The 27,327-nt window shown below is 43.4% G+C and overlaps 1 protein-coding gene across 1 annotated transcript in view; it reads left to right on the top strand.

Annotated features, from left to right (window-relative positions):
• The window catches only part of LOC137377877 (ras-related protein Rab-38-like), a 30,734-nt gene extending 21,716 nt beyond the window's left edge, over positions 1-9,018 (top strand). The window contains exon 3 of the mRNA XM_068047947.1: positions 7,134-9,018. Coding sequence (XP_067904048.1) covers positions 7,134-7,289 — 156 coding nt within the window. The 3' untranslated portion in view covers positions 7,290-9,018. The remainder of the gene's footprint in view (positions 1-7,133) is intronic.
• The last annotated feature ends 18,309 nt before the right edge of the window (positions 9,019-27,327 follow it).

The following is a 27,327-nucleotide window of genomic DNA, read 5'->3' as shown; positions in this document are numbered from 1 at the left end:
CTTTAGAGGCTAGTTAACAAAATTAACTCACGGAATAGGAAAGTTGGTGTTGGCTTGTTTTTTTAAAAAATGTCTTGACAGAACAGCGAATTTGTGGCATAGTTTTTTTTTTTCAGAATTGAGGGTGGTAGACAGGGGTGTTCCCCAAGGGTCAGTGCTAGGACTGCTGCAGTGGCAAATTGAAAATTTTACTATGCAACCAAAATTGGAGGTGTGGCAGTGTGGATGATTGACTCCAGCATGACCTAGTCTAGCAGAATGGGCAGACAGGTGGCAGATTGCATTTAATGCAGTCAAGTGTGAGGTGATGCATTTTGGCAAAAGTGATGGGGAAGGGTCATATGGACATAATGGCACAGATACGAAGAGTGTACAAGGACAGAGGGACCTGGGGGTTCATGTGCATAGATCTTTTTGAAGTTGGCAGGACATAGTGAGAGGAGTTGGGGAAACATCTGGTATCTTGGGCTTCATAAATCAAGGAATTGAGTACAAAATCTGTGAAGTTATGCTGAGCCTGTACAAAACGTTAGTTAGGCTATAACTACACAATTGTCCAGTACTGGTGGTCATGCTTTAGGAAGGATTGAGGGTGCAGAGGACATTTACCAGAATGGTTCCAAGGATGAGGGATTTTAGCTGCAAGGTTAGATTGGAGAAGCTGTTTCCTTGAAGCAAAGGAGATTGAAGGGAGAGTTGGTAAGCATACAAAATTCTGACCGATTTAGATAAGGTAGACAAATCAATCCCATTAGCTGGCACAAGGATGAGGACACAGATTTAAGGTTTTAGTCAAGATGTTTGAGATGGATGGTAGGTAGAACTTTTTTATGCAGCCAGTGGTAATGGCCTGGAACTTGCTGCCTACAAGTAGTGGAAGCAGATGGAAGATTCCAAAAGGAAATTGGATGGTCTCAGGAAATAAACTTGCATGGCTATGGGGATAGCAAGGAGTGGGACTGATTGCTGTATGGGGAGCTGGCATCGACTCGATAAGCCAAAGAACCTCCTGTGCCGTTGTGACTGACAAATCCAAGGATTCTGTTTCAACTTGCGCAAATGTGCTGCCACTTTTTAAAATCCATACATGTGCACACCACCATACCTCTTCTGCTCTTCCATTTGAAGTCTTGCTAGGTGCTTGAAATACCAGTATCCAAAGCGGTCCTCGTCCTTTTTTTCCTGCCCCATATGACAATGGGGACATGTCTCCAAGTGAAAGCTTTCTCTCGTGTAGAATAGCCCCAATTGGCCAGAATGGTCCAAGGTTCACCTATCTGCATCAGCAGAAATCACTGGATAGCAATCAGAAGCAGCAACCCTGTGTTTTTTTTTTTGTAGCTAACCCAAAGGGGTTAAATAAAGAAGGAATCTTGGGATGAAAACAAATACTGGAAATACTCAGCAGGTCTGGCAGCATCTGTGGAGAGAGAAGCAGAGTTAACGTTTTCTTCTTCGGAACAGGCAAATATTAGAAATGTCAAAGGTTATAAGCAAAGTGGTGGGGCAAGAGATAACAAAGGAGGTGGTGTAGATTGGACAAGGTCACAGAATAACTGACCAGAAGGTCATGGAGCAAAGGCAAACAATATATTAATGGTGTGTTGAATGACAAAGTATTAGTACAGATAGGATGTTAACGGACTGAAGATTGAACAGCAACAAGCACCAACATGAAAAAACGTTGGTTAAGCAAACTGAACAAACTAAGATGAAATGAAATAAACATAACAAACGTAAAAAAGAAAAAATAACTAAAATAAAAGTAAAATGGGGAGCCTGTCCTGTTCTGAATTTATTGAACTCTATGTTCAGTCCGGCAGGCTGCAGTGTAAATGAGATACTGTTCCTCAAGCTTGTGTTGATGTTCACTGGAACACTGCAGCAAGCCCAGGATAGAGATGAGAGTAGGGGGAAATGTTGATATGGCAAGCAACCGGAAGCTCAGGGTCCTGCTTGCGGACTGAGTGGAGGTGTTCCGCAAAATGGTCTCCCCAATGTAGAGGAGACCACATTGTGAGCAGCGAATACAGTATACTATGTTGAAAGTACAAATAAATCACTGCTTCACCTGAAAGGAGTGTTTGGGGCCTGGGATAGTGAGGAGAGAGGAGGTAAATGGACAGGTATTACCCCTCTTGCAATTTTGAAGGGGACGAGGTGGTGGGGGTAATGGAGGAGTGGACCAGGGTGTCGTGGAGGGAACGATCCCTTTGGAATGCTGATGGGAAGGGAGAGGAAGATGCGTTTGTAGTGGCATCACGCTGGAGATGGTGGAGGATGATCCTTTGGATATGGAGGCTGATGGGGTGGAAAGCGAGGGCAAGGGGAACCCTGTCATGGTTCTGGGAGGGGAAGGGGTGAGGGTAGAGGTGCAGGAAATGGGCTGGACATGGTTGAGGGCTGTGTCAACAACAGTGGGGAGGGGAATCCTCGGTTGAGGAAAAAGGAAGACCTATCAGAAGCGCTGTCATGGAAGGTAGCATCAGAGCAGATGCGTTGGAGACTGAGGAACTGCGAGAATGGAATGGAGTCCTTACAGGAGGCAGGGTGTGAAGAAGTGTAGTCGAGGTAGCTGTGGGAGTTGGGCTTATAATGGATCTCTGTAAATAACCTATCCCCAGAGATGGAGACCGAAGCCGAGGAAGGGAAATGTCAGAGATGGACCGTGTAAAAGTGAGAAGGGTGGAAATTGGAAGCAAAGTTGATAGTTTTCCAGTTCGGGGCGGGAACAGGAAACTGCACCGATACAGTCATCAATGTGCTAGAAAGAGTTGGGGGAGGGGGCCTGAGTAGAACTGGAACAAAGAATGCTTGACATAACCCACAAAGACAGGCATAACTAGGACTCATGCGGGTACCCATAGTGACACCTTTTACTTGTAGGAAGTATTTTTTGTTTGTTTCATTTCATCTTTAGTTCAGTTTGCTTGCCCTCTTTTTTTTTTCATGTTTGTGCTTGCTGTTGTTCAATCTTCAGTCCGTTAACTCCCTATTTGTACTAATGCTTTGTCTTTCAACACACCATTAACATATTTGCTTTTGCTCCATGACCTGGTCAGCTATTCTGTGGCCTTGTCCTGAAAGGTTAACTCTAATTTTCTCTCCACAGATGCTGCCGGACCTACTGAGTATTTCCAGCATTTGTTTTTATTTCAGATTTCCAGAATCTGCAGTATTTTTTGCTTTTAATTTAGTGCTTAATTCACTGGCACTTCTCCTCTTCCAGGAATGCCTACCTTGAAGTTCTGGGATTTTCGTTTTTTTACTTGCCTTATTCACCTTCATTGCTTTCTATTTCCCTCCTGGTGTTTGATCGTGTCTACCAAAACTCATTTTCACAGCCACATCTCCTTCCTCAGTGTCTTCGGCTCGAACTTATTCCACGTGGACTCCAACTGCAGTTTCACCCATGTTTTGAATCCACCCGGGAATACAGGTATCTCCGAGAAATACAACGTTCCTCGGACTGCTGTGCTCGCCGCATCCTGAGATCCACACTCAGTGCTATGCACTGCCACATGTACACACTGGACCTCTCTCCAGCAGCACTGTCTCTCCTTATCTCCGAGCGATTCTACTCTGCAGTTTCATTTCATCCTTCATCTCATCCAGTGCATTAACAACTTTTTTTTTTTTTGGTTTCCTTTTTTCAGATGTCAAGGAACGCAAGCTCCAGCAGCTTTTAGATTTAGAGATATAACACTGAAACAGGCCCTTCAGCCCACCGAGTCTGCTGACCATTAACCACCCATTTATACTAATCCTACACTAATCCCATATTTCTACCACATCCTCACCTGTCCCTATATTCCCCTACCACCTACCTAGGTAAGTTGGCCATTATAAATTGCCCCTAGCATATCAACCTGCAAGTCTTTTGGCTGTGGGGGGAAACCAGAGCACCCGGAGGAAACCCACGCAGACACAGAGAACTTGCACACTCCACACAGGCAGTACCCAGAATTGACCCCGGGTCGCTGGAGCTGTGAGGCTGCGGTGCTTGCCACTGTGCCCCCCTTACGGACGAATGCTCCTCCAGATCCTCCTTCCCCTTCACTGCCCTCTGAACCCACCCCTTCTGATCTGACCCCTTGCCTTGTATTCACTATACGCTCTGACCTCCCCTTCTCTGCTGCTGAACGTTCTGTACTCAGCAAAGGTCCCCTTGCATCCCCATCTCAATGAATTTTGTGCTCGGCACAATGTTGAGCTCCTCCGCCTCCAGGCTCTCTTCTTTGACCAGGAGTCCTCCCCCTGACCAGCAGACCCATTCACCCACCTCCAGCATTCTCCCTCTATCTGGACCCCTCCCCCTGGCCTCTTACCCACTCTTGATCTCTTCATTGAAAACTGTCTGCGAGACATTGGTCATCTCAATTTCTCTGCCCCCCCCTCACTCACTCTAACCTGTCCCCCTCTGAACTTGAGGCACTCTGTTTTCTCAGGTCTAACCCTGACATGGTCATCAAACCTGCAGACAAGGATGGTGCTGTTGTATGGCGTATTGACCTCCTACCTTGCAGAGGCTCAATGCCAACTCAGACACTTCTTCCTACCTCCCCCTGGACCATGACCCCACCACCGAACATCAAGTGACTGTCCACAGGACTGTCACTGACCTCATCTCCTCTGGAGATCTTCCCTCTACAGCTTCCAACCTCATAATCCCGCAACCCCGGATAGCCTGCTTCTACCTCCTTCCTAAAATCCACAAACTGGACTGTCCCGGCAGACCCACTGTCAGCCTGCTCCTGCCCCACTGAACTTATTTCTTCCTATCTTGACTCTATCTTTTCTCCACTGGTCCAGTCTCTTCCCACCTACATCCATGACTCTTCTGATGCCCTGCGTCATTTTGACAATTTCCAGTTTTCTGGCCCTAACCGCTGCCTCTTCACTATAGACGTACAATCTGTCCACCTCCATCCCCCACCAGGACGGTTTTAGGGCTCTCTGCTTCTTCCTTGAACAGAGGCCCAACCAGTCCCCATCCACCACCACCTTCCTCCTCCTGGCTGAACTTGTTCTCACTTTGAACAACTTCTCCTTCAACGCCCCTCACTTCCTTCAAGTAAATGGTGTTGCTATGGGTACCCGCATGGATCCTAGTTATGTCTGTCTTTTTGTGGGATATGTCAAGCATTCTTTGTTCCAGTTCTATTCAGGCCCCCTTCCCCAACTATTTTTTTCCCGGTACATTGATGACTGTATCGGTGCCGTTTCCTGCTTCCGCCCCGAAATAGAAAACTTTATCTACTTTGCTTCTAATTCCCACCCTTCTCTCCTTTTTACATGGTCCATTTCCGACACTTCCATTCCCTTCCTCGACTTCTGTCTCCATCCCTGGGGATAGGTTGTCTACTAATATCCATTTATAAGCCCACTGACTCCCACAGCTACCTTGACTACACTTCACGCCCTGCCTCCTGTAAGGATTCCATTCTCCCAGTTTCTCCATCTCCGACACATCTGCTCTGATGCTACCTTCCATGACAGTGCTTCTGATGTCTTACTTTTTCCTCAACCGAGGATTCTTCCCTGCGCCCCCCACTCCCACTCCCACTGTTGACAGAGCCCTCAACTGTGTCCAGCCCATTTCCTGCACCTCTACCCTCACCCCTTCCCCTCCCTCTCAGAACAGTGACAGGGTTCCCCTTGTCCTCGTTTTCCACCCCATCAGCCTCCATATCCAAAGGATCCTCTGCCATTTCCACCACCTCCAGCGTGATGCCACTACCAAACGCATCTTCCCCTCCCTTCCCCTGTCAGCATTCTGAAGGATCGTTCCCTCCGCGACACCCTGGTCCACTCCTCCATTACACCCACCACTTCGTCCCCGTCCCATGGCACCTTCCCCTGCAATTGCAGGAGGTGTAATACCTGCCCATTTACCTCCCCTCTCCTCACTATCCCAGACCCCAAACACTCCTTTCAGGTGAAGCAGCAATTTACTTGTACTTCTTTCAATGTAGTGTACTGTATTTGCTGCTGACAATGTGGTCTCCTGTACATTGGGGAGACCAAACGCAGACTGGGTGACCACTTTGCGGAACACCTCCGCTCAGTCTGCAAGCAGGACCCTGAGCTTCCGGTTGCTTGCCATTTCAACACTTTTTTTTTTTTCTCCCCCCCCCCCCCCCCCCCCTTGCTCTCATGCTCACATCTCTGTCCTGGGCTTGCTGCAGTGTTCCAGTGAACATCAACGCAAGCTCGAGGAACAGCATCTCATTTACCGATTAGGCACACTATAGCCTGTGGGACTGAACATTGAGTTCAATAACTTCAGAGCATGACGGGGCCCCCCATTTTACTTTCATTTTTAGTTTTTTTTCACTTTTTTTTTTATTTTCATAGTTTTGTTCAGTTTGCTCACCCACTCTTTTCATGTTTGTGCTTGCTGTTCAATCTTCAGTCCATTAACACCCTATCTGTACTAATGCTTTGTCTTTCAACACACCATTAACATATTGTTTGCCTTTGTTCCATGACCTGGTCAGCTATTCTGTGGCCTTGTCCAATCTATACCACCTCCTTTGTTATCTCTTGCCCCACCCCTGCTTTACTTGCTTATAACCTTTGACATTTCTAATATTTGCCAGTTCCGAAGAAGGGTCACTGACCTGAAACGTTAACTCTGCTTCTCTCTGCACAGATGCTGCCAGACCTGAGTATTTCCAGCATTTCTTGTGTTTATTTCAGATTTCCAGCATCTGCAGTATTTTGCTTTTATTTTAGAAGGCATTTTGGGGTTGTGGGTGGGGGGGTGGGGTGGTGAACAAAATGCTGGAAAAATAGATCAGTCACATCACTTATTGAAACTAATACTTTTGAGTGGTACCTCTTCTACTAGAGTTGCACTTAATCAATTGTCATTTCTGATCAACTAACTCCCAACTCTGCTCCTTTTCCTGTCTCTGGATCAGTTACTACTCAGTGTATAAATTTGAGTCAATGTTATGAATTTGGCTACTTAAGATCAAGAGGAATGTTTTCTGTTGAAATTGTGATCTGCCCTTTCTACACTTAATTTTTTAAACTGACAAGCAACTGGCATCTATAACTTTCTAGGTGCTTATCTGGAGGCAGTTTACTGTATTTCTAACCATTGATACAATTTTCCTCTTCTCCAGGACAATATCCATATTGAGGAATCTGCTCGCCTCCTGGTGGAGAACATCCTCAATGCTGAAGATGTTGACATTGCTCCTGCAGACCCTGACATTATCTCATCCCAGCAACTCTCGCAACAAAGTAATAATATCAGCTGTTCAGCTTGTACAAAGTAAAAAGCAATAATTGGATCAAGGACACCTTATTGGAAAGGGGTGGGAGGCTGTGGTTGGAGAATATCACTTAAAGATTGAAGGACAAACAGGTTTTCTGGGCCAGGAGCTGGAAGGGTGACCACTGCATGTGCTCAATGACTTGTACATGGTTTGAGAAATACTGGATTAGTGAAGGCCATTCTGGCTCCTTTAAAAGTTCAATATAAATTTCCCTAATTACACACATTCTGTTGTCTTCCACCCCCTCTGAATATTGAGCCTCCCCTTTTTTTGTTAAATTGAAATCCCTTTGCCAGGCTCTTTTCTACACCTGAGACCACCAGGGCTTTAAATTTCAGATGGTGTTGGTTTTATAAATTGATCGTTTTGCATTTTCCTGACTACAAGTGCATAATGTGTATAAATGCCCAGTCCAGCTGTCCGTTCAAACAACTTCTGGTTTGACTTGGCATTTTTTTTGAGGTGGGGGAAGAATAAATATAGAAAGATAAGTGGAAGAATGCTGTACAGCTGGGCTATGTCACTTATCCCCCCCCCCCCCCCTTCCCCTATTCTATCCAGACCTCTCCTTCTCACGACATGCTGTGACCTTTCTCTTAATGACCACCCACTTTTCCAGTGATGGGCAGATTCCAGCAGTGGGTTCCACATCAGGGTGTGTTCACCCAATAAACTGCATCCAGGAACTCTAACATTAGTGGAAAGCATTCCAATGTATGATCCATTTTCCCTATAATTTAGAGGTGATTACAGCCCTGTTGCAATTGAAGTATTGCTCACTTGCTGTGAATCTGAGTAATGCTCTGTTCAGCTTCTAAAGTTGACTCCATTGCACATAAACAAGCATTTATGGATAACCTTCCTGTATGCTAATTTGTTATAATAAAGTATCCAGTCACAGAAAATTAAGAAGTTTCTTTTTTGAAAGTAGGCAGTCTGATTTAGGTGAAGTGGAGAAAGGAACCTGTGCTGCTAATCAGTCCTAACTTCATGTGCTGTAGCTGAACTGCAATATATTTTTTTTTCTATTTTTGTTAGCCTGTGATCAGTTGGGTGGATTATGATTTTTTTTTTTACAACCTTGCCATTTGGGCATTCTTGTCCATGTTTGTACTGAATTAGAGGAGCAAACAGTAATGGAAATCCCAGTGGAATTTTGTGCCTGAGATATTTGCCTTGTTTCACAAGTTACTTTAGAGTGAAATGCTAAAGATACAAACATAAAATGTAATGTGACATGGGGAAGGATGCAAGTGGAGAGGGCTTGTACACCAGTATAAGATGTAAATTTGCATCCTATTAACCTTTTTTGCTTGACCCAATAATGGACATCTACACCACATTTGTTGGGAACTTAAATCTGTATGGTTTGATTTTCTCTTTGACATCTTTTTAATCAAGTGTTATCTTAAATATTATGAATCTTTCCATTTAATATTGGTTGAACAGAAGAGTATCTTTTTTTTTTGCTGTTGAAGTTGTCATCTCCTTGCTTCCCAACTAGAAATCTTCAGCTGACAATGCACATCTTGAATGATCTTGGCCTTTCCCTTCTCCACCACACCTGTCTTATTTTAGACTATTCAGGACTGCCTTTTGAAGTGATGTACCTGCATAATTTTTTTCCAGGGGTGAGAATTTTGAAATTTAACAATTTTCTGTGATAGTGCAGGAAGCTGACTTTGTATTGTTGCTATTTATTTATTAAACCTAGACTGCCTACCTGAAATCCAAATGGTTCTGTTTTTTTTAAAAAAAGTAGTTGGTTCACCATTAGCATCAAATATTGAATGAAGAGCATGCCAGGGACAGCACCACGCATAACATTTTTTTTGAAAAGTGTGAAGCTGCACCATAGCACTGCAGGTATAATCTAAAACACAGCTAAGCAATCCTACAACCAACAGATGAGATCAAAGCTCTACAGTCTAGGTGGATTCATTATGAATGAACGATACAGCCTCTTCCCTTAGTTGTATAAATGGTGTATGAATATCCCCATCCTCAATGGCAGAGCTCACCATGTGCAAAAAAAAAAAAGTAAGCATTTGTGACCATCTTCAGCCAAAAGTGTTAAGTGAAAGACCCATGTCCTCTTCCTCTTGAGATCCCAACATCACATGCCAGTGTTCAGCCAATTTGATTCACTGCACTTGATAGCAAGACACAGATGAGTGCACCAGATATAGTAAAGGCTATGGGTTCTGGTAATGTCTGAACACTTGTGCTCCAGAACTAGCTGCATTCAGTACAACTACACTGCTGAGATTTACAGGATGACTGTGGAAAATCTATGCCCAAATATGTCATGTCTAACCAAAAAAAAAGGACTCTGTTGTGTTGATAAGGTAAGCTTTTTTTATTTAAGAAGTTCTGTCCATTGGATTGCTAACCTAACAAGTTTTGACTTTTTTTTTGGTTTTTCAGTAGATTTGTTGGGAATTTAGAATAGAGGGAATGGAAGTTAAGGCAGTTGTATGTTCCTCCTGCAGAATGTGGGAGGTAAGGGTCACCAAGAGTGTCCCTGCTGACTGCATCTGCGGGAAGTGCACCCAACTCCAGCTCCTCGAGAACCGCGTTAGGGAGCTGGATGAACTTCGGATCATTCGGGAGGCGGAGGGGGTTATTGAGAGGAGTTATGGGGAGGTAGTCCTACCTCCTGGTAAAAGAAGTAGGTAGATGGGTTACTGTCAGGGGAAGGAGAGGGAACCAGCAGGCAGTGCAGGGATCCCCTGTAGCAGTTTCCCTCAACAGGTATACAGTTTTGGATACTGTTGCGGGGGATGACTTACCGGGGTAAGCAATGGGGTACAGGTATCTGGCACAGAGTCTGTCCCTGTTGCTCAGAAGGGAAGGGGGAAGAGGAGCAGAGCATTAGTCATTGGGGACTCCATAGTTAGGGGAACAGATAGGAGGTTCTGTGGGAATGAGAGAGAATCACGGTTGGTATGTTGCCTCCCAGTTGCCAGGGTTCGTGATGTCTCTGATCGTGTTTTTGGGATCCTTAAGGGGGAGGGGGAGCAGCCCCAAGTCGTGGTCCACATAGGCACCAACGACATAGGTAGGAAGAGAGATGGGGATTTAAGGCAGAAATTCAGGGAGCTAGGGTGGAAGCTTGGAGTGAGAACAAACAGAGTTGTTATCTCTGGGTTGTTGCCCGTGCTACATGATAGCGAAGCAAGGAATAGGGAGAGAGGAGTTGAACATGTGGCTGCAGGGATGGTGCAGGAGGGAGGGTTTTGGTTTCCTGGATAATTGGGGCTCTTTCTGGGGTAGGTGGGACCTCTACAAACAGGATAGTCTTCACCTGAACCAGAGGGGTACCAATATCCTGGGGGGGGAGATTTGCTAGTGCTCTTCGGGGGGGGGGGGGGGGTTTAAACTAATTCAGCAGGGGAATGGGAACCTAAAATGTAGTGCCTGTGTACAGGATGTTGAGTAGTGAGGTCGGGGATAAGGTTACAAGGACGCAAGAGGGCACTGGCAAGAAAGAACCTGGTTTAAAGTGTGTCTACTTCAACGCCAGGAGCATCCGGAATAAGGTCGGTGAGCTTGCAGCATGGGTTGGTACCTGGGATCTCGATTTAGTGGCCATTTCAGAGACATGGGTAGAGCAGGGGCAGGAATGGATGTTGCAGGTTCTGGGATTTAGATGTTTCAGTAAGAGGGGGGGGGGTGTGGCATTGTTAATCAAGGAGAGTAGTACAGCGACAGAAAGGACGTTTGAGGACTCGTCTACTGAGGTAGTATGGGCAGAGGTTAGAAACAGGAGAGGTGAGGTCACCCTGTTGGGAGTCTTCTATAGACCTCTGGAACTATTCTGAGATGTAGAGGAAAGGATAGCGAAGATGATTCTCGACCGGGGCAAGAGTAACAGGGTAGTTGTTATGGGGGACTTTAACTTTCCAAATATCGACTGGAAATACTATAGTTCGAGTACTTTAGATGGGTCAGTTTTTGTCCAGTGTGTGCAGGAGGGTTTTCTGACACAGTATGTAGACAGGCCAACCAGGGGCGATGCCACATTGGATTTGGTACTGGGTAATGAACCTGGCCAGGTGTTGGATTTAGATGTAGGTGAGCACTTTGGTGATAGTGATCACAATTCGGTTAAGTTTACCTTGGCGATGGGCAGGGACAGGTATATACCGCAGGGCAAAAATTATAGCTGGGGGAAAGGAAATTATGATGCGATTAGGCAAGATTTAGGATGGGGAAGGAAACTGCAGGGGATGGGCACAATCGAAATGCAGAGCTTATTCAAGGAGCAGCTAGTGAGTGTCCTTGATAAGTATGTACCTGTCAGGCAGGGAGGAAGTTGTCGAGCGAGGGAGCCGTGGCTTACTAAAGAAGTTGAAGCGCTTGTCAAAAGGATGGCGGCGGCTTATGTTAGGATGAGACGTGAAGGCTCAGTTAGGGTGCTTGAGTGTTACAAGCTAGCCAGGAAGGATCTAAAGGGAGAGCTAAGAGGAGCAAGGAGAGGACACGAGAAGTCATTGGCGGATAGGATCAGGGAAAACCCTAAGGCTTTCTATAGGTATATCAGGAATAAAAGAATGACTAGAGTTAGATTAGGGCCAATCAAGGATAGTAGTGGGAAGTTGTGTGTGGAATCAGAGGAGATGAGGGAAGTGTTAAATGAATATTTTGTGTCAGTATTTACAGTAGAAAGAAAATGTTGTTGAGAATACTGAGATTCAGGCTACTAGGCTAGATGGGATTGAGGTTCACAAGGAGGAGGTGTTATCTATTTTCACACTTTCCAAAATTGCTAAGTCCCCTGGGCCAGATGGGATTTATCCTAGGATTCTCTGGGAAGCCAGGGAGGAGATTGCAGAGCCTTTGTCCTTGATCTTTGTCGTCATTGTCGACAGGAATAGTGCTAGAAGACTGGAGGATAGCAAATGTTGTCCCCTTGTTCAAGAAGGGGAGTAGAGACAGCCCTAGTAATTATAGACCTGTGAGCCTTACTTCGGTTGTGGGTAAAATGTTGGAAAAGGTTATAAGAGACAGGATTTATAATCATCTTGAAAAGAATAAGTTCATTAGCGATAGTCAGCACGGTTTTGTGAAGGGTAGGTCGTGCCTCAAACCTTATTGAGTTTTTCGAGAAGGTGACCAAACAGGTGGATGTGGTGTATATGGATTTCAGTAAGGCGTTTGATAAGGTTCCCCACGGTAGGCTATTGCAGAAAATACAGAAGTATGGGGTTGAAGGTGATTTAGAGCTTTGGATCAGAAATTGGCTAGCTGAAAGAAGACAGAGGGTGGTGGTTGATGGCAAATGTTCACCCTGGAGTTTAGTTACTAGTGGTGTACCGCAAGGATCTGTTTTGGGGCCACTGCTGTTGGTCATTTTTATAAATGACCTGGAGGAGGGTGTAGAAGGGTGGGTTAGTAAATTTGCGGATGACACTAAGGTCGGTGGAGTTGTGGATAGTGCTGAAGGATGTTTTAGGGTACAGAGGGACAAAGATAGGCTGCAGAGCTGGGCTGAGATGGCAAATGGAGTTTAATGCGGAAAAGTGTGAGGTGATTCACTTTGGAAGGAGTAACAGGAATGCAGAGTACTGGGCTAATGGGAAGATTCTTGGTAGTGTAGATGAACAGAGAGATCTTGGTGTCCAGGTGCATAAATCCCTGAAGGTTGCTACCCAGGTTAATAGAGCTGTTAAGAAGGCATATGGTGTGTTAGCTTTTATTAGTAGGGGGATTGAGTTTCGGAGCCACTAGGTCATGCTGCAGCTGTACAAAACTCTGGTGAGACCGCACCTGGAGTATTGCGTGCAGTTCTGGTCACCGCATTATAGGAAGGATGTGGAAGCTATGGAAAGGGTGCAGAGGAGATTTACTAGGATGTTGCCTGGTATGGAGGGAAGGTCTTACGAGGAAAGGCTGAGGGACTTGAGGTTGTTTTCATTGGAGAGAAGGAGGAGGAGAGGTGACTTAATAGAGACATATAAGATAATCAGAGGGTTAGATAGGGTGGATAGTGAGAGTCTTTTTCCTCGGATGGTGATGGCAAACACGAGGGGACATGGCTTTAAGTTGAGGGGTGATAAATATAGGATAGATGTCAGAGGCAGTTTCTTTACTCAGTAGTAGGGGTGTGGAACGCCCTGCCTGCAATGGTAGTAGACTCGCCAACTTTAAGGGCATTTAAGTGGTCATTGGATAGATATATGGATGAAAATGGAATAGTGTAGGTCAGATGGTTTCACAGGTCGGCGCAACATCGAGGGCTGAAGGGCCTGTACTGCGCTGTAATATTCTAATTCTAATTATAAAAAAATAAATAAATTTAATTACCATACTATCTAAAGAACAGGCCATTCGGCCCTCCAATTCTGCACCGATCTTGATGCCTGCCTAAACTAAAACCTTCTGCACTTCCAGGGACCATATCCCTCTATTTCCATCCTATTCATGTTATTTGTCAAGATGCCTCTTAAACGTCGCTATCGTACCTGCTTCCACCACCTCCCCCGGCAGCAAGTTCCAGGCACTTACCACTCTCTGTGTAAAGACCTTGCCTCGCACATCCCCTCTAAACTCTGCCCCTCTCACCTTCAACCTATGTCCCCTAGTAACTGACTCTTCCACCCTGGGAAAAAGCTTCCGACTATCCACTCTGTCCATGCTGCTCATAACTTTATAAACCTCTATCATGTCGCCCCTCCACCTCCATCGTTCCAGTGCAAACTACCCGAGTTTATCCAACCTCTCCTCATAGCTAATGCCCACCAGACCAGGCAACATCCTGGTAAACCTCTTCTGTACCCTCTCCAAAGCCTCCACGTCCTTCTGGTAGTGTGGCGAACAGAATTGCATGCAATATTCTAAGTGTGGCCTAACCAAGGTTCTGTACAGCTGCAGCATGACTTGCCAATTTTTATACTCTATGCCCCGATCGATGAAGGCTAGCATGCCGTATACCTTCTTGACAATCTTATCCACCTGCGTTGCCACTTTCAGTGACCTGTGGACCTGTACGCCCAGATCTCTCTGCCTGTCAATACTCCTAAGGGTTCTGCCATTTACTGTATACTTCTCACCTGCAGGAGACCTTCCAAAATGCATTACCTCACATTTATCCAGATTAAACTCCATCTGCCATTTCTCCGCCCAAGTACACCACTAGTCACATCTCTCCATTCAAAAAAGCACCCTTCCACTGCTGCCCTCTGTCTTCTATGACCGAGCCAGTTCTGTATCCATCTTGCCAGCTCACCTCTGATCCCGTGTGACTTCACCTTTTGTACCAGTCTGCCATGAGAAACCTTGTCAAAGGCTTTACTAAAGTCCATATAGATAACATCCACTGCCCTTCCTTCATCAATCATCTTCGTCACTTCCTCAAAAAACTCAATCAAGTTAGTGAGACACGACCTCCCCTTCACAACACCATGCTGCCTCTTGCTAATAAGTTTGTTTATTTCTGAATGGGAGTAAATCCTGTCCCAATGAATCCTCTCCAGTAATTTCCCTACCACTGAAGTAAGTCTCACCAGCCTATAGTTTCCTGGATTATCCTTGCTACCCTTCTTAAACAAAGGAACAACATTGGCTATTCTCCAGTCCTCTGGGACCTCACCTGTAGCCAGTGAGGATGCAAAGATTTCTGTCAAGGCCCCAGCAATTTCTTCCCTTGCCTCCCTCAGTATTCTGGGGTAGATCCCATCAGGCCCTGGGGACTTATCTACCTTAATGCTTTGCAAGACACCCAACACCACTTCATTTTTGATAAGATGATGGAGACTATCTACAATCCCTTCCCTCGGCTCATCATCCACCAAGTCCTTCTCTTTGGTGAATACTGATGCAAAGTACTCATTTAGTACCTCGCCCATTTTCCTCTGGCTCCACACATAGATTCCCTTCTCTGTCCTTGAGTGGGCCAACCATTTCTCTAGTTACCCTCTTGCTCTTTATATACGTATAAAAAGCCTTGGGATTTTCCTTAATCCTGTTTGCCAATGACTTTTCATGACCCTTTTTAGCCCTCCTGACTCCTTGCTTAAGTTCCTTCCTACTGTCTTTATATTCCTCAAGGGATTCGTCTGTTCCTCGCCTTCCAGCCCTTATAAATGCTTCCTTTTTCTTTTTGACTATGCTCCCAATATCACGCGTTATCCAAGGTTCCTGAAACTTGCCAAAGTTATCCTTCTTCCTCACAGGAACATGCTGGTCCTGGATTCTAATCAACTGACGTTTGAAAGACTCCCACATGTCAGATGTTGATTTACCCTCAAACGGCTGCCCCAATCTACTCTCAATCATCAGCAAAATGATGGAAGGTGTCATTGTGCTATCAAGAGGCACAGAATCACTGCTTGGTTTGAGTTCTGTCAGGGTCATTTGGCTGCAGCTTCCTTCACAACCTTAGTCTAAACATGTACCAGAGGTGACAGTGGATGGCCTGCACATCAAAGCAGCATTGGACTGTTTCATAAAGGATCCTTATTAAAATTGAAGTCAATGGAAATTGGCGAAAATTCTCCACGGGCTGGAGTCCTACCTAGCACAAACGAAAATAATTGTGGTTGTTGGAGGCCAGTTATCTCAGTCCTATGACAGTGCAGAAGGAGTTCCTCAGGCCCAACCATCTCCATCTACTTTATTAATGACCTTCCCGCCAACAAAGTCAGTAGTGGGTGTGTTTGCAAGTGTTTAGTTCCATTTGTAATTCGATGAAGCAGTGTGTCTGCATGTAGCAAAACCTGGATAACACTGAGGTTTGGATGAAGAAGTGGCAGTAATATGTGACATGTGCCAGGTACTAATCCTCTCTGAGAATAACCATTTTCCCCTTGACATTCACCAGCATTACTGTTTGTTTATTTATTTAGAGATACAGCACTGAAACAGGCCCTTCAGCCCACCAAGTCTGTGCTGACCATCAACCACCCATTTATACTAATCCTGCATTAATCCCATTACCCTCTCTCATCCCCACCTTCCCTCAATTCCCCTACCACCTACCTATACTAGGGGCAGATTGATAGGTAAATTGGCCATTATAAATTGCAAGTCTTTGGCGGTGGGAGGAAACCGGAGCACCCGGCGAAAACCCATGCGGTCACAGAGAGAACTTGCAAACTCCGCACAGGCAGTACCCAGAATAGAACCCGGGTCGCTGGAGCTGTGAGGCTGCGATGCTAACCACTGTGCCACGGTTGCCAAATGCCCACCATCAACTTTGCAGGGGTCAAAATTCACTGGAAACATGACTAGCCACGTAAATACTATGCCTACAAGGTTAGGTCAGAGATGCTGAGTATTCTGTGGCAAGTGATTTCATCATCGCACTGTGCACAGAAGTTGCTTATTTCTGTCAGATATTGGGAGCCTTACAGCAGATGAGTTAACATTGGGCAATATACTGCTGCATCACAATGTCCTGATGGGACCTGGCAGAAGTCTGTGAGTGAGAAAGATACATGCCTCAGGAGCATGTATGAGGACAAGTGAAAGTTTTCAAAAGCCACTTATTTGTATGGAGATATGTGTAGTGTAGTACCATATTTGATGCAGCTTTCTAATTCCAGCCCTGCAAACTCTTGTTGACATTTTGTGTAATTAGAATATTATTGGGCTTGAATTGAGTATTTGCAGCTCTTTAAATGTGATCATACATTCACAAAGCAACATAATCACTTTATTTTCATTTTGCATAATTGTGGGCCACTGCTGAGGTATGAAAGTGGTTTGAAGCATTAATTTCGGGTTTGAAATTAGTCTGAACATATTGTGATGTCATGTATTTACAAAACAATGATTTTTAAATATCAGCATATGATCCTCTCTTCCTTCAGGAGTTGGTTTTCAAGGTACTGGCTTGGTAACTGAAAACAACACTAGGGAATAAGTGAAAGGCAGTAAGGGACATCAAAATGTGTAGCTTAGTTATTTTGTATTCTACAAATACTGTTTCTGCAAGTGAGGACACTCGACTATACAAGATTGAATCATTCAAGTAAATGCTGTGATATTTGTAAACTCTGATCGAATGCTCTGGAATATAGCCAGACCAAAGTTTTATAACAGGCTTTGGTCCTACCCATGCCTGACTTGCTTTCACATTTCTATTTCTGGTTGAGATGATCTGATTCTGCAGCTGACTCGTGACTGAAAATCTCATAACTCGGATTTGTCCATGAATTACTTGTGGGCCTTTTCCCTCTACTGGATGAATTTGGCATTTTGCGTTGTATAAATGGGTCATAAGATACAAGAATAAAGGGCTTCTGTGTTATAAACATCTATGATTCTAAATTGTAATATGTTATTGGATCATTAGCTGGAACAGGCATTCTGGTTACAATCCTTGCCCCTCAGCTAGTCCAGGCCATGAAGGCTGCTTTTTAGCACTGCTACCACTACTGGTTTAAAATTAGCAAGGTAGTTTTGTCCTAATCTATTTTGTTCAACTACTTACTGCAAAAACTGTGTCATAGGCTGAGCTCAACAGCTGATTTTTTTTAAAATCCAGTTTTTCTTAATGAGCTGTTTTTTTTTAAAAAAAAGCTTCTCATTGCATGTTCTAATCAGATGTTTCAAAGTGATTCCTACTTCTTTTAAAAAAAGTTGTATTTACTTCCCAATGATCTATCATTGTACAAAACCATATTTAAAGAGATGGTGCTTACTTTACCAACAACTTATATTTATATAGCACCTTTAACGTAATAAAACATCCCAAGGTGCTTCACAGGAGCATTATAAAACAAAATATGACACTGAGCCATGTAAGGAGATATTAGGTCAAATGACAAAAGCTTGGTCAAAGAGGTAGGTTTTAAGGAGTGTCTTAAAGGAGGAAAGTGAAGTAGAGAGGTTTAGGGAGAGAATTCCAAGGCTTAGGGCCTAGACAACTGTAGGCACAGCCACCAATGGTGGAGTGATTAAAATCGGGGATACTCGAAGTCAGCTTCAAATGAGTGGATATCTCAGGGTTGTGAGAGTGGGGGAGATTCTTAACATATGAACATATGCATTAGGAACAGGAGTAGGCTTTTTGAGCCTGCCCAGCCATTCAATAAGATCGTGGCTGATATGATTGTAACCTCAACTCCACATTCCTGCCTAGCCCTGATAATCTATCACCCCCTTATCAGGAATCTATCTACCTCTGCCTTAAAAACATTCAAAAAAATCAGCTTCCACTGCCTTTTGAGGAAGAGAGTGCCAAAGACTCCTAACCCTAGGAGAAAAAAATTCTCCTCATCTCTGTCTTAAATGGGTGACCCCTTATTTTTAAACAGTGATCCCTAGTTCTAGATTCTCCCACAAGGGGAAGCATCCTTTCCACATCCACCCTGTCAAGACCCCTCAGGATCTTATATGTTTCAATCAAATCACCTCTTACTCTTCTAAACTCCAGCAGGTACAAGTCTAGCCTGTCCAACCTTTCTTCATAAGACAACCCATCCATTCCAGGTATTGGTCTAGTAAACCTTCTCTGAACTGCTTCCAATGCATTTACATCCTTCCTTAAATAAGGAGACCAATACTGTATACAGTATTCCAGATGTGGTCTCACCAATGCCCTGTATAACTGAAGCATAACCTTCCTACTTTTGTATACAATTCCCATCACAATAAATGATAACATTCTATTAGCTTTCCTAATTACTTGCTGTATCTGCATACGAACTTTTTGTGATTAATGCACTAGGACACCCAGATCCCTCTGCATCTCAGAGCTCTGCAATCTCTCACCATTTAGAAAATATGCTTTTTTTATTCTTCCTGCCAATGTAGACAATTTCATATTTTCTCATATACTCCATTTGCCAGATCTTTGTCCACTCACTTAACCTATCTATATCCCTTTGTAGCCTCCTTTTGTTCTCTTTGCAACTTACCTATCTTTGTGTCATCAGCAAATTAAGCAACCATCCTTTGGTCCCTTCATCCAAGTCATTTATGATCCTAGGATGAAGTCCATCAGGACTCGAGGACTTGTCAGCCTGCAGTCCAACAATTTGCTCAGTACCACTTCCCTGGTGATGTCATTTTCTTGAGTTCCTCCCTTTCATTTCCTGATTTACAGAGATAAGGAGGGGCAAGGCCATGGAGGGATTTGAAAACAAGGATGAGAACTTTAAATTTAAGGTGTTACTTGACTGGGAACCAATGAGGAATTGGGAGTGGATGCCTTTTCTTTACAGAAATTCAAAGACCAGAGTTAATAGGCCATTTCTGCAGCGTCTTACTTTTTTCTGCTGCCATTTCGGTTTGGAGGAGTCTTTGTGACATTTTACTTCATACATACCAACCTGCAAGACTCAAATGTCAGTGATCAGCTTCAATAAACTGACAATTCAAAGAACAAAGTACAACTGAAACAATCCTGAATAACAATGTAGGCCAAGACCACTGAGTCAAGGCAACTAAAGAAGTTAAATTCCTTTTTAGTACTTTTGTTTTCAGGATATTTAGTCGCATTTTGGCATCACCTTCCACAATGTAGTTTGTTCTTTCTGCAAAAACTGAAGCCCAATGTCCCATATATGACATACAAAAATAAATATTTGCAGACTTGAGCTGCAGTTAATGCCAATATTCCATCAACTTAATTGGAGGCCAAAAACAAATGTACATTAGAGTAATTTTTTTGCAGTAGTGAATTTAGACATTGTTGATGGGTAAGAACCTGCAATCAGAGGCTGTAGCGTTGGACAGTACAAAGAGGGGGAGCAAAATCAGTCGTGAGCCACTGGACTTGGGTAAAATTGAGAGAAATCAAAGTACGGAAAGAATACAAATGGCCTTTTTTTTTATGCAGCAGATATCAGATTGCAACTGATACTTGCTTTGGGACTGTCAAGCTAGTTTAAGGACTTTTTTTGCCTTTCCTGGCAGTTTGCTTATCTGGAAGTTCATGGTACCCATAGGCTTTATGAAACAGTTGGTCTTTTCCTGTCCTTTTTGTCTGTTCATGTGTAGCATTATGTTAAATTCCTAAGCCTTCGCTGCTTTGTATTTGAGCAAAGGGAATGTCTACAAAAGTGGCTGAATGTTTACTTAGAGCGCAGCCTTCTTTTGCATTGTCAAACATTTAATTAATTCATTCATTAATTTTAAACATAACATTTCAAAAGGCAGTCTCTCACTGTTCTCAGTTGCACAGGTGGGTCTGTAGCTCAAACAGCTAAGGCTTCTTCTACAGCACCTTCTAAACCCACGCCCTCTACGACCTAGAAGAACAAGGGCAGCAGATGCATGGGAATGCCACCACCTGCAAGTTCCCCTCTAAATCACACACTCTCCTGACTTGGAACTATATCGCCGTTCCTTCACCGCCGCTGGGTCAAAATCCTGAAATTTGTTCCCTTACAGCACCATGGCTGCACCTACACCTCAAGGACTGTGGCAGAAGGGGGGTCATCATCACCTTCTCAAGGGTCATTAGGGATGGGCAATAAAAGATGGTCTTTCCAGTGCCACGGATGTATTTATTTTCTCCTCAGATTAAAACAGTGTGCCTTTAAGACTCTGTTAAAAACAGTGTACCTTTAAACCAGGGAGAGAAGTTTTGTATTTCTGGCGCACAGTGTGCTACAGCTGCACTTGTTACCCTAGGCAACAGCAGGAGAGAGAGGTCACATTGTATAATGTTTCCACTTAACTGTATATAAAACTGGCAAAAACTGGTCTGAATCAGTTTGTCTTGAGATATTTTCCAGCGAAGCATGCTACCAAAGAGCTGTCTATTTTCTCTCAGCAAAAATTCTACAGGGAGTTATGGGCCGAGTTGATTGCTTGTTGAGGAGGAAAAAAAAGCCCTTTCTTTTAAGACCATTTGTATTGCTGAAGGTAGTAAAACTCCTTTTCTTTACTTGCAAGCCAGGAAGTATTTGCTTCAAGATTGAATCTCTCTTGACTGCTTGTATTTTTTGGAATTCGCCGGTGTTTGATGCCTGGTGCAGCTGAAGTGTTTTGACTGCCTATTGAGAACAGACAATTTCAGAACCACAGAATCACAGAATTGTTACAGTGCAGAAGGAGGCCATTCGGCCCACCATGTCCACACTGGCTCTCTTGAAGAGCAACTCCCTCAGTTCCATTCCCCTGCCTCCTCCCCGTAACCCTGCACATTCATCCTTTTCATATAACTGTCTAATTCCCTTTTGAATGCTTCAATTGAACCTGCCTCCACCACGTTCTCAGGCAGCACATTCCGGACCTTAAGCACTCGCTGCGTGAAAAAGTTTTTCCTCATGTCACTTTTGCTTCTCTTACCAAATACTTTAAATCTGTGCCCTCATGTTCTCGATCCTTTCACGAGTGGGAACAGTTTCTCTCTATCTACTCTGTCCAGACATCTCATGATTTTGAATACCTCTATCAAATCACCTCTCAGCCTTCTCTTCTCCAAGGAAAACAGTCCTAATTTCTCCAATCTATCTTCATACCTAAAATTCCTCATCCCTGGAACCATTCTCGTGAATCTTTTCTGTACTCTCTCCAATGCCCTCACGTCTTTCCTCTAGTGCGGTGCCCAGAACTGGACGCAATACTCCAGCTGAGGATGAACTAGTGTCTTATGCAAGTTCAACATAACTTCCTTGCTCTTGTAGTCTATGTACCTATTAATAAAACCCAGGATACTGTGTGCTTTATTAACCGCTCTCTCAACCTGTCCTGCCACCTTCAATGAGTTATGCACATATACATCCAGGTCCCTCTGCTCCTGCACCCCCTTTAGAATTGTACCCTTTGTTTTATATTGTCTCTCCATGTTCTTCCTACCAAAATGAATCACTTCTCATTTTTCTGCATTGAACTTCATCTGCCACCTGTCTACCCATTCCAGCCCCAAAAACATACATTAACTACTCTTTGCTTCCTGTCACTCAGCCAATTTTGTATTCATGTTGCTACTGTCCCTTTTATTCCATGAGCTACAAGTTTGCTTACACGTCTGTTGTGTGGCACTGTATCAAATGCCTTTTGAAAGTCCATGTACACCACATCAACAGCACTGCCCTCATCAACCCTCTCTGTTACCTCCTCAAAATACTCCAGCAAGTTAGTTGCTGGCTTTCCTTAATTAACTCACATTTGTCCATGTGACTATTGATTTTGTTCCGAGTTATTTTTTTTCTGGAAGTTTTCTCACCACCGAAGTGAAGCTGACTGGCCTGTAGTTGCTGGGCTTATCTTTACACCCTTTTTCATCAAATCCACGTGAAGATTTCGAGTAGCATTTGTTTATTTTCACATTAGAATACCTCATCCATCAGGAATGTAGCCCACAAAGACTTATTTATTTATTTATTCTTCAACAGCTAATTAAAAAACACTTTCATAACCAGTTAACTACTATTTTTAGTGTATGTGTGTGAATGGTGAAGTTAGGTTAAAATAAAAAGTTATAAGGTCTTTAGACATAGTTTTATCTTAATAGTGTTTAAGATTTAGTTTTGATAATTAATTTGTTATTGTCTAAAGATACCTGGTTTGGTCTATTTTATTCTGGGGGTTACTAGAGTGTTTAATTTGGCTGTTTTCCAGCTGGGTGGGAAAACGTTAAATAATATGTTGCGACCTGTGGAATGACGGGACTGAATTGACAGTGCGTTGCTCCCGCCACGGTCGTTACACTAGTGATACTCACAGCCAATGAACAATTTTTTTCAAAAATTGACATGACCTCCTAATACTTGCTAAATTTTGAACTGATCTCAAATTGTAACTTCAAACCATGGTTGTGCATAAATATGATTTGAAGATGCAGTAGAAATGTTCCAACAGATAGGGGATAAAATATTGTAACATAGCCTTCCTCTGAAATACCTTATGCTGAGTTCCCATAGCTCAATCTACAGACACTAGTATATGCAGGTGTGCACATGCACATTTAGCAACATACAGCAAAAAGAATGTACAGTACCTAAATACCTTTACGATCTACGACCTTTAAAATTGTCATTTGAATAAAATCCTTATTATAGGCTATTAGTGGGAAATTACAACAACCATTCTTGTAGTTAAAGTGCATCATAGCAAACTTCATAGAAACTAATTTGAAAGGGGTGGGGAGGGGGAAAGCGAGGGGCAGATTTTAAGTTACTCCTCCAAGTGGTAGCACTCTAAAATCGCAAAACTGTACTTAGCGCCCTATTCCCACCTGCGGCTATTTTTCAGTGGACCTCTGCATGGGCAGCTTAGGTGCTAGTCTGTTTCAGGCAGGAGCCTCATTCTGTTATGGTAATTGTGGTTCTAAGGCAAACATAGGACCTTGATGCAATTTTAGGTAGTAATGGTTAGTGTGTAATGGTAGTAATGTGGAATGCATAGACAGAAGGTCAGCATAGAGTGCATCAAAAATTGAAGCTATGTTCCAAAGTATGCTTAACATTGTGACGATTGTTATGGGGATGCATATGAAATCAGTAGAAAAGGTAACCCCCCTCCCAAAATAAACAGGCACATGATAGTAACCAGAGGTGAAAACTGAGCTGGCTTGATAAAGATAGAACAAGAATTTCTGCCAATATTAGGCTTTGTGGGGTTGATCCAGAAGTTACAGTTTATATATAACTTATTGATGGAATGAAGTGAAGTTTGGGACTCCCTGTGAGAGTGCTTCAAAAGTGTTCAGTGCAGCAGATTCATTTCTCCAGTGTTGTTTAATCTGTCGACACCCCTGGAAAATACTTAAACAGGTACTGGTATTGAATTTAAGATGCTACATTTAGTGTAGCACAGTGGTATTCACTATGTGGTGAGACTGCAATAGGACATGAATTAACATGTGGTTCCTTGCACAGTGAATCTCTCAATTTTGCCTATATTATCAGGGGCATCCAACTATCCAAAGATTCTTTGGTCATGAATATCAGTGAGCCATGATTCCAGCAATTCTGCTTCGACATTGTCCTCCAGTGCTGACCATGCCACTGTTTGTGGGGTCAATAAGAGATAATTTTATTTGTACAGGGTCAGCAGGTGCTCACACTGCTATCTGTGCATTTGCACCACTCGTCTGCCCCATGCTACAGGAAACGTCAGTGTCTGTCTACTTTGGGGCAGGGTTGCCCAAGTGAACCAGGTGGTGTGCTGTGGGACTGATGCAGTTTTTTTAAATGTGCCAGTCTTCAGAATTTTTCTTAGGTGGTCAAGCCAACAGCATATTCAACTCCTTGGACCTTAATTTCTTGTCTATTATTGTGTCATGAAACAATCCACCTAGGTCCCAGTCTCAGCTGGTTGGATTTCAATAGATTGTTATAAGATTCTCAGCATTGTCAATGGCAATAAATGCATTCTTTCACTGAACTTATCAAAGTGGAACAAAGTCTGTTTAATAGTCACAAGATATTTTTGAAACCTTCCATTCAGGCAATCCAATAAACAGGAAGCCTGAAGAGAAAAATCAAATGTTCTCTGCATGACGACCGATATCACCTGCCAGAGAAATCAGTCTCTTCAGCCTAACCTATTAGACTAAATAAGTTTTGTAAAATCAAACAAAGCAAAAAATTGAATTGGATTTAAAAAGGCAGCCTCACCATCAGTACCATTTAATCAAACATGCAACATTGTGGTGGCTTAGAAATTGGTGGTCAGCTGCAAAATAGCTCCTTGTACCAGTTTGTGTCAATTGAATCAGCGTTCACAGTTTATATTACAATATCTTGAAATATTATTGTGCATCGACTGGCGTTAATCCAGTTTCCTATAAGTCAGATTTAATAAATCCTTTGGACCAGTGTCCTCCATGACCCTGCTGCCAAATTTCTCCTTCGGTTGGGTGACCCAGATTGGGGGGTAATCAGACAGTGAGTTATTGTGCCACTCTGTGTCCCCCAATACCATTTATGGAATTTTCTGCTGCAATTCACATTAGGCATGCAATAGGATTATGCAAATATGGGCAGGTGTATTGTAATCCAGCACAAATAATGGGAATACATCTATTGATATATTTCCCATAATCGGCACATTAGTCAAGCTGGGCTTGAGGAGTGTGATGCGTTCCTGACATCCAGGGTTACAATGGGCCACAAAGGGAGAATTTAAAAGTTGAAGAACTGCTTTGTCTAGCTGAATTACATGAGGCAAGGTGGGAGTTTTGAAAAAAAAAATTAGAAGGATTTTGAAGTGCCTTGGGATGCTTTATTACTGTAAAGGTGCTATATACATGCAAGTTGTTGTTCTTTCTGCTAATACCAGCAGAAATACCTGCTGAATCTAGCCAAATTATACAAATGAATCTGAGACTAGGAAATGGCCCTGTTTAGGGACACAAGTGGAAATCCATCCCTCAATTGCTTTAAAGGTCTACTGTGCTGGCCAAAAATCTGCTCCATAAGTTGACTGATCTTGATCTGGTTCTTGTACTGTTCAGTTACATAGCTACTTTTCACCTAGTACTGTCCCATTGTTATAGATTGGTCTTTTTCTAATATTTCTTCTCGTACAAGTGACATCATTTCACCAGTCAAAATCAAACCATGGTAGCATTTTTATATCTATACAGTATTATTTAAAAGCTGTAACCATGCTATTGCTCTTCAGAGGCTGCCATGATATACAAAATGTGTTTATTCATTTACTGCTGTTTTATGATATGCATGTGTAGAAATCTCCAGAAAAGTATTTTTTTTACAGTTTATGTATGTCTGCAAATATGCATACTTTTGAATAACATTCCAGGACTCAGTTGAGTGCTATCATTTTCTGTCTCTTGACTTGTTTGCTCAAGCTTTTGGTCATCTGCCGTGATATCTCCTATTTTGCTCTGTGCATAATTTTGTTTTATAAAGCTCTGGTGAAGTGCCTTAGGACATTTTACTAAGTTAAGGGGCACTATGTAAGTACAGGGGGGTTGGGGTGCAGGGTTGTTGCAGGATTGTGGTGGCACTGCTGAAATGATTGATTTTGAAATGTGTCAAATTGAATTGGGTGGCACAGTGGTTAGCACTGCAGCCTCACAGCTCCAGCAACCCAAGTTTGGTTCTGAGTACTGCCTGTGCAGAGTTTGCAAGTTCTCCCTGTGCCCGTGTGGGTTTCCTCCAGGTGCTCTGGCTTCCTCCCATATGCCAAAGACTTGTGGGTTGATCGGTAAAATTGACCATTGTTAAAAAAAAAATTGCCCCTAGTGTAGGTAGGTGGTAGGAGAATTGAGGAAAGGTGGGGATGTGAGAGGGAAAATGGGATTAATGTAGGATTAGTATAAATGGGTGGTTGATGGTTGACACGGACTCAGTGGGCCAAAGGGCCTGTTTTGGTGCTGTATCTTTCTATGACTATGAATTGACACATCATTTGAAGTTGTATTGCTATCTACAGAGCTGTTTTAGAGATACAGCACTGAAACAGGCCCTTCGGCCCACTGAGTCTGTGCCGACCATCAACCACCCATCCACACTAATCCTACACTAATTCCATATTCCTACCACATCCCCACCTGTCCCTATATTTTCCCTACCACCTACCTATAGGTACCTCATATACCTCATTTCCCGGCGGAGCAGCAGGAGAAGGTAGCGACTCTTCGGTGGGTGAGTGAAGGCATCAGGAGCTGTGTTTTAAAAGTAAGTACTTACTGTTTTACTTACTGTTTTCCTTGTCTTTGAGTTTCTTTTGGCGCCGGAGGAACCGGAAGCTGGTCGGCAGCGAGGACTCCTGGGTAGGTATTTTCCTTAAAGGTGCGGAGCTGAGTAAACCCGAGCCGCTACACATGTAGTGTCTCCCACCCATCCTCCTCCTCTAACATAATAATAAGACCCTTTTTACCCTCCTCCTCTAACCAAAAAGGACTGAGCAGGTAAGCTATTTACTGTTTTTGTTAATATCTATAGTTGTACTTAACTAAGGGGTAATTGAATAAAAGAAATGGCAGCCAGTGTAGTGCAGTGCTCCTCCTGCAGAATGTTCGAGGTGAGGGAAACCTCCGGTGGCCCTGCCGACTTCACCTGCTGGAAGTGCATCCGTCTCCAGCTCCTATCAGACCGTGTTAGGGAATTGGAGCTGGAGCTGGATGAACTGAGGATCATTCGGGAAGCTGAGGGGGTGATAGATA

The sequence above is a fragment of the Heterodontus francisci genome, chromosome 15 (assembly GCF_036365525.1).
Source record: "Heterodontus francisci isolate sHetFra1 chromosome 15, sHetFra1.hap1, whole genome shotgun sequence".
Taxonomy (NCBI): Eukaryota; Metazoa; Chordata; class Chondrichthyes; order Heterodontiformes; family Heterodontidae; genus Heterodontus; species Heterodontus francisci.
The sequence above is the reverse complement of the archived record's forward strand: the minus strand, read 5'-3'. Positions and strand labels throughout refer to the sequence as shown.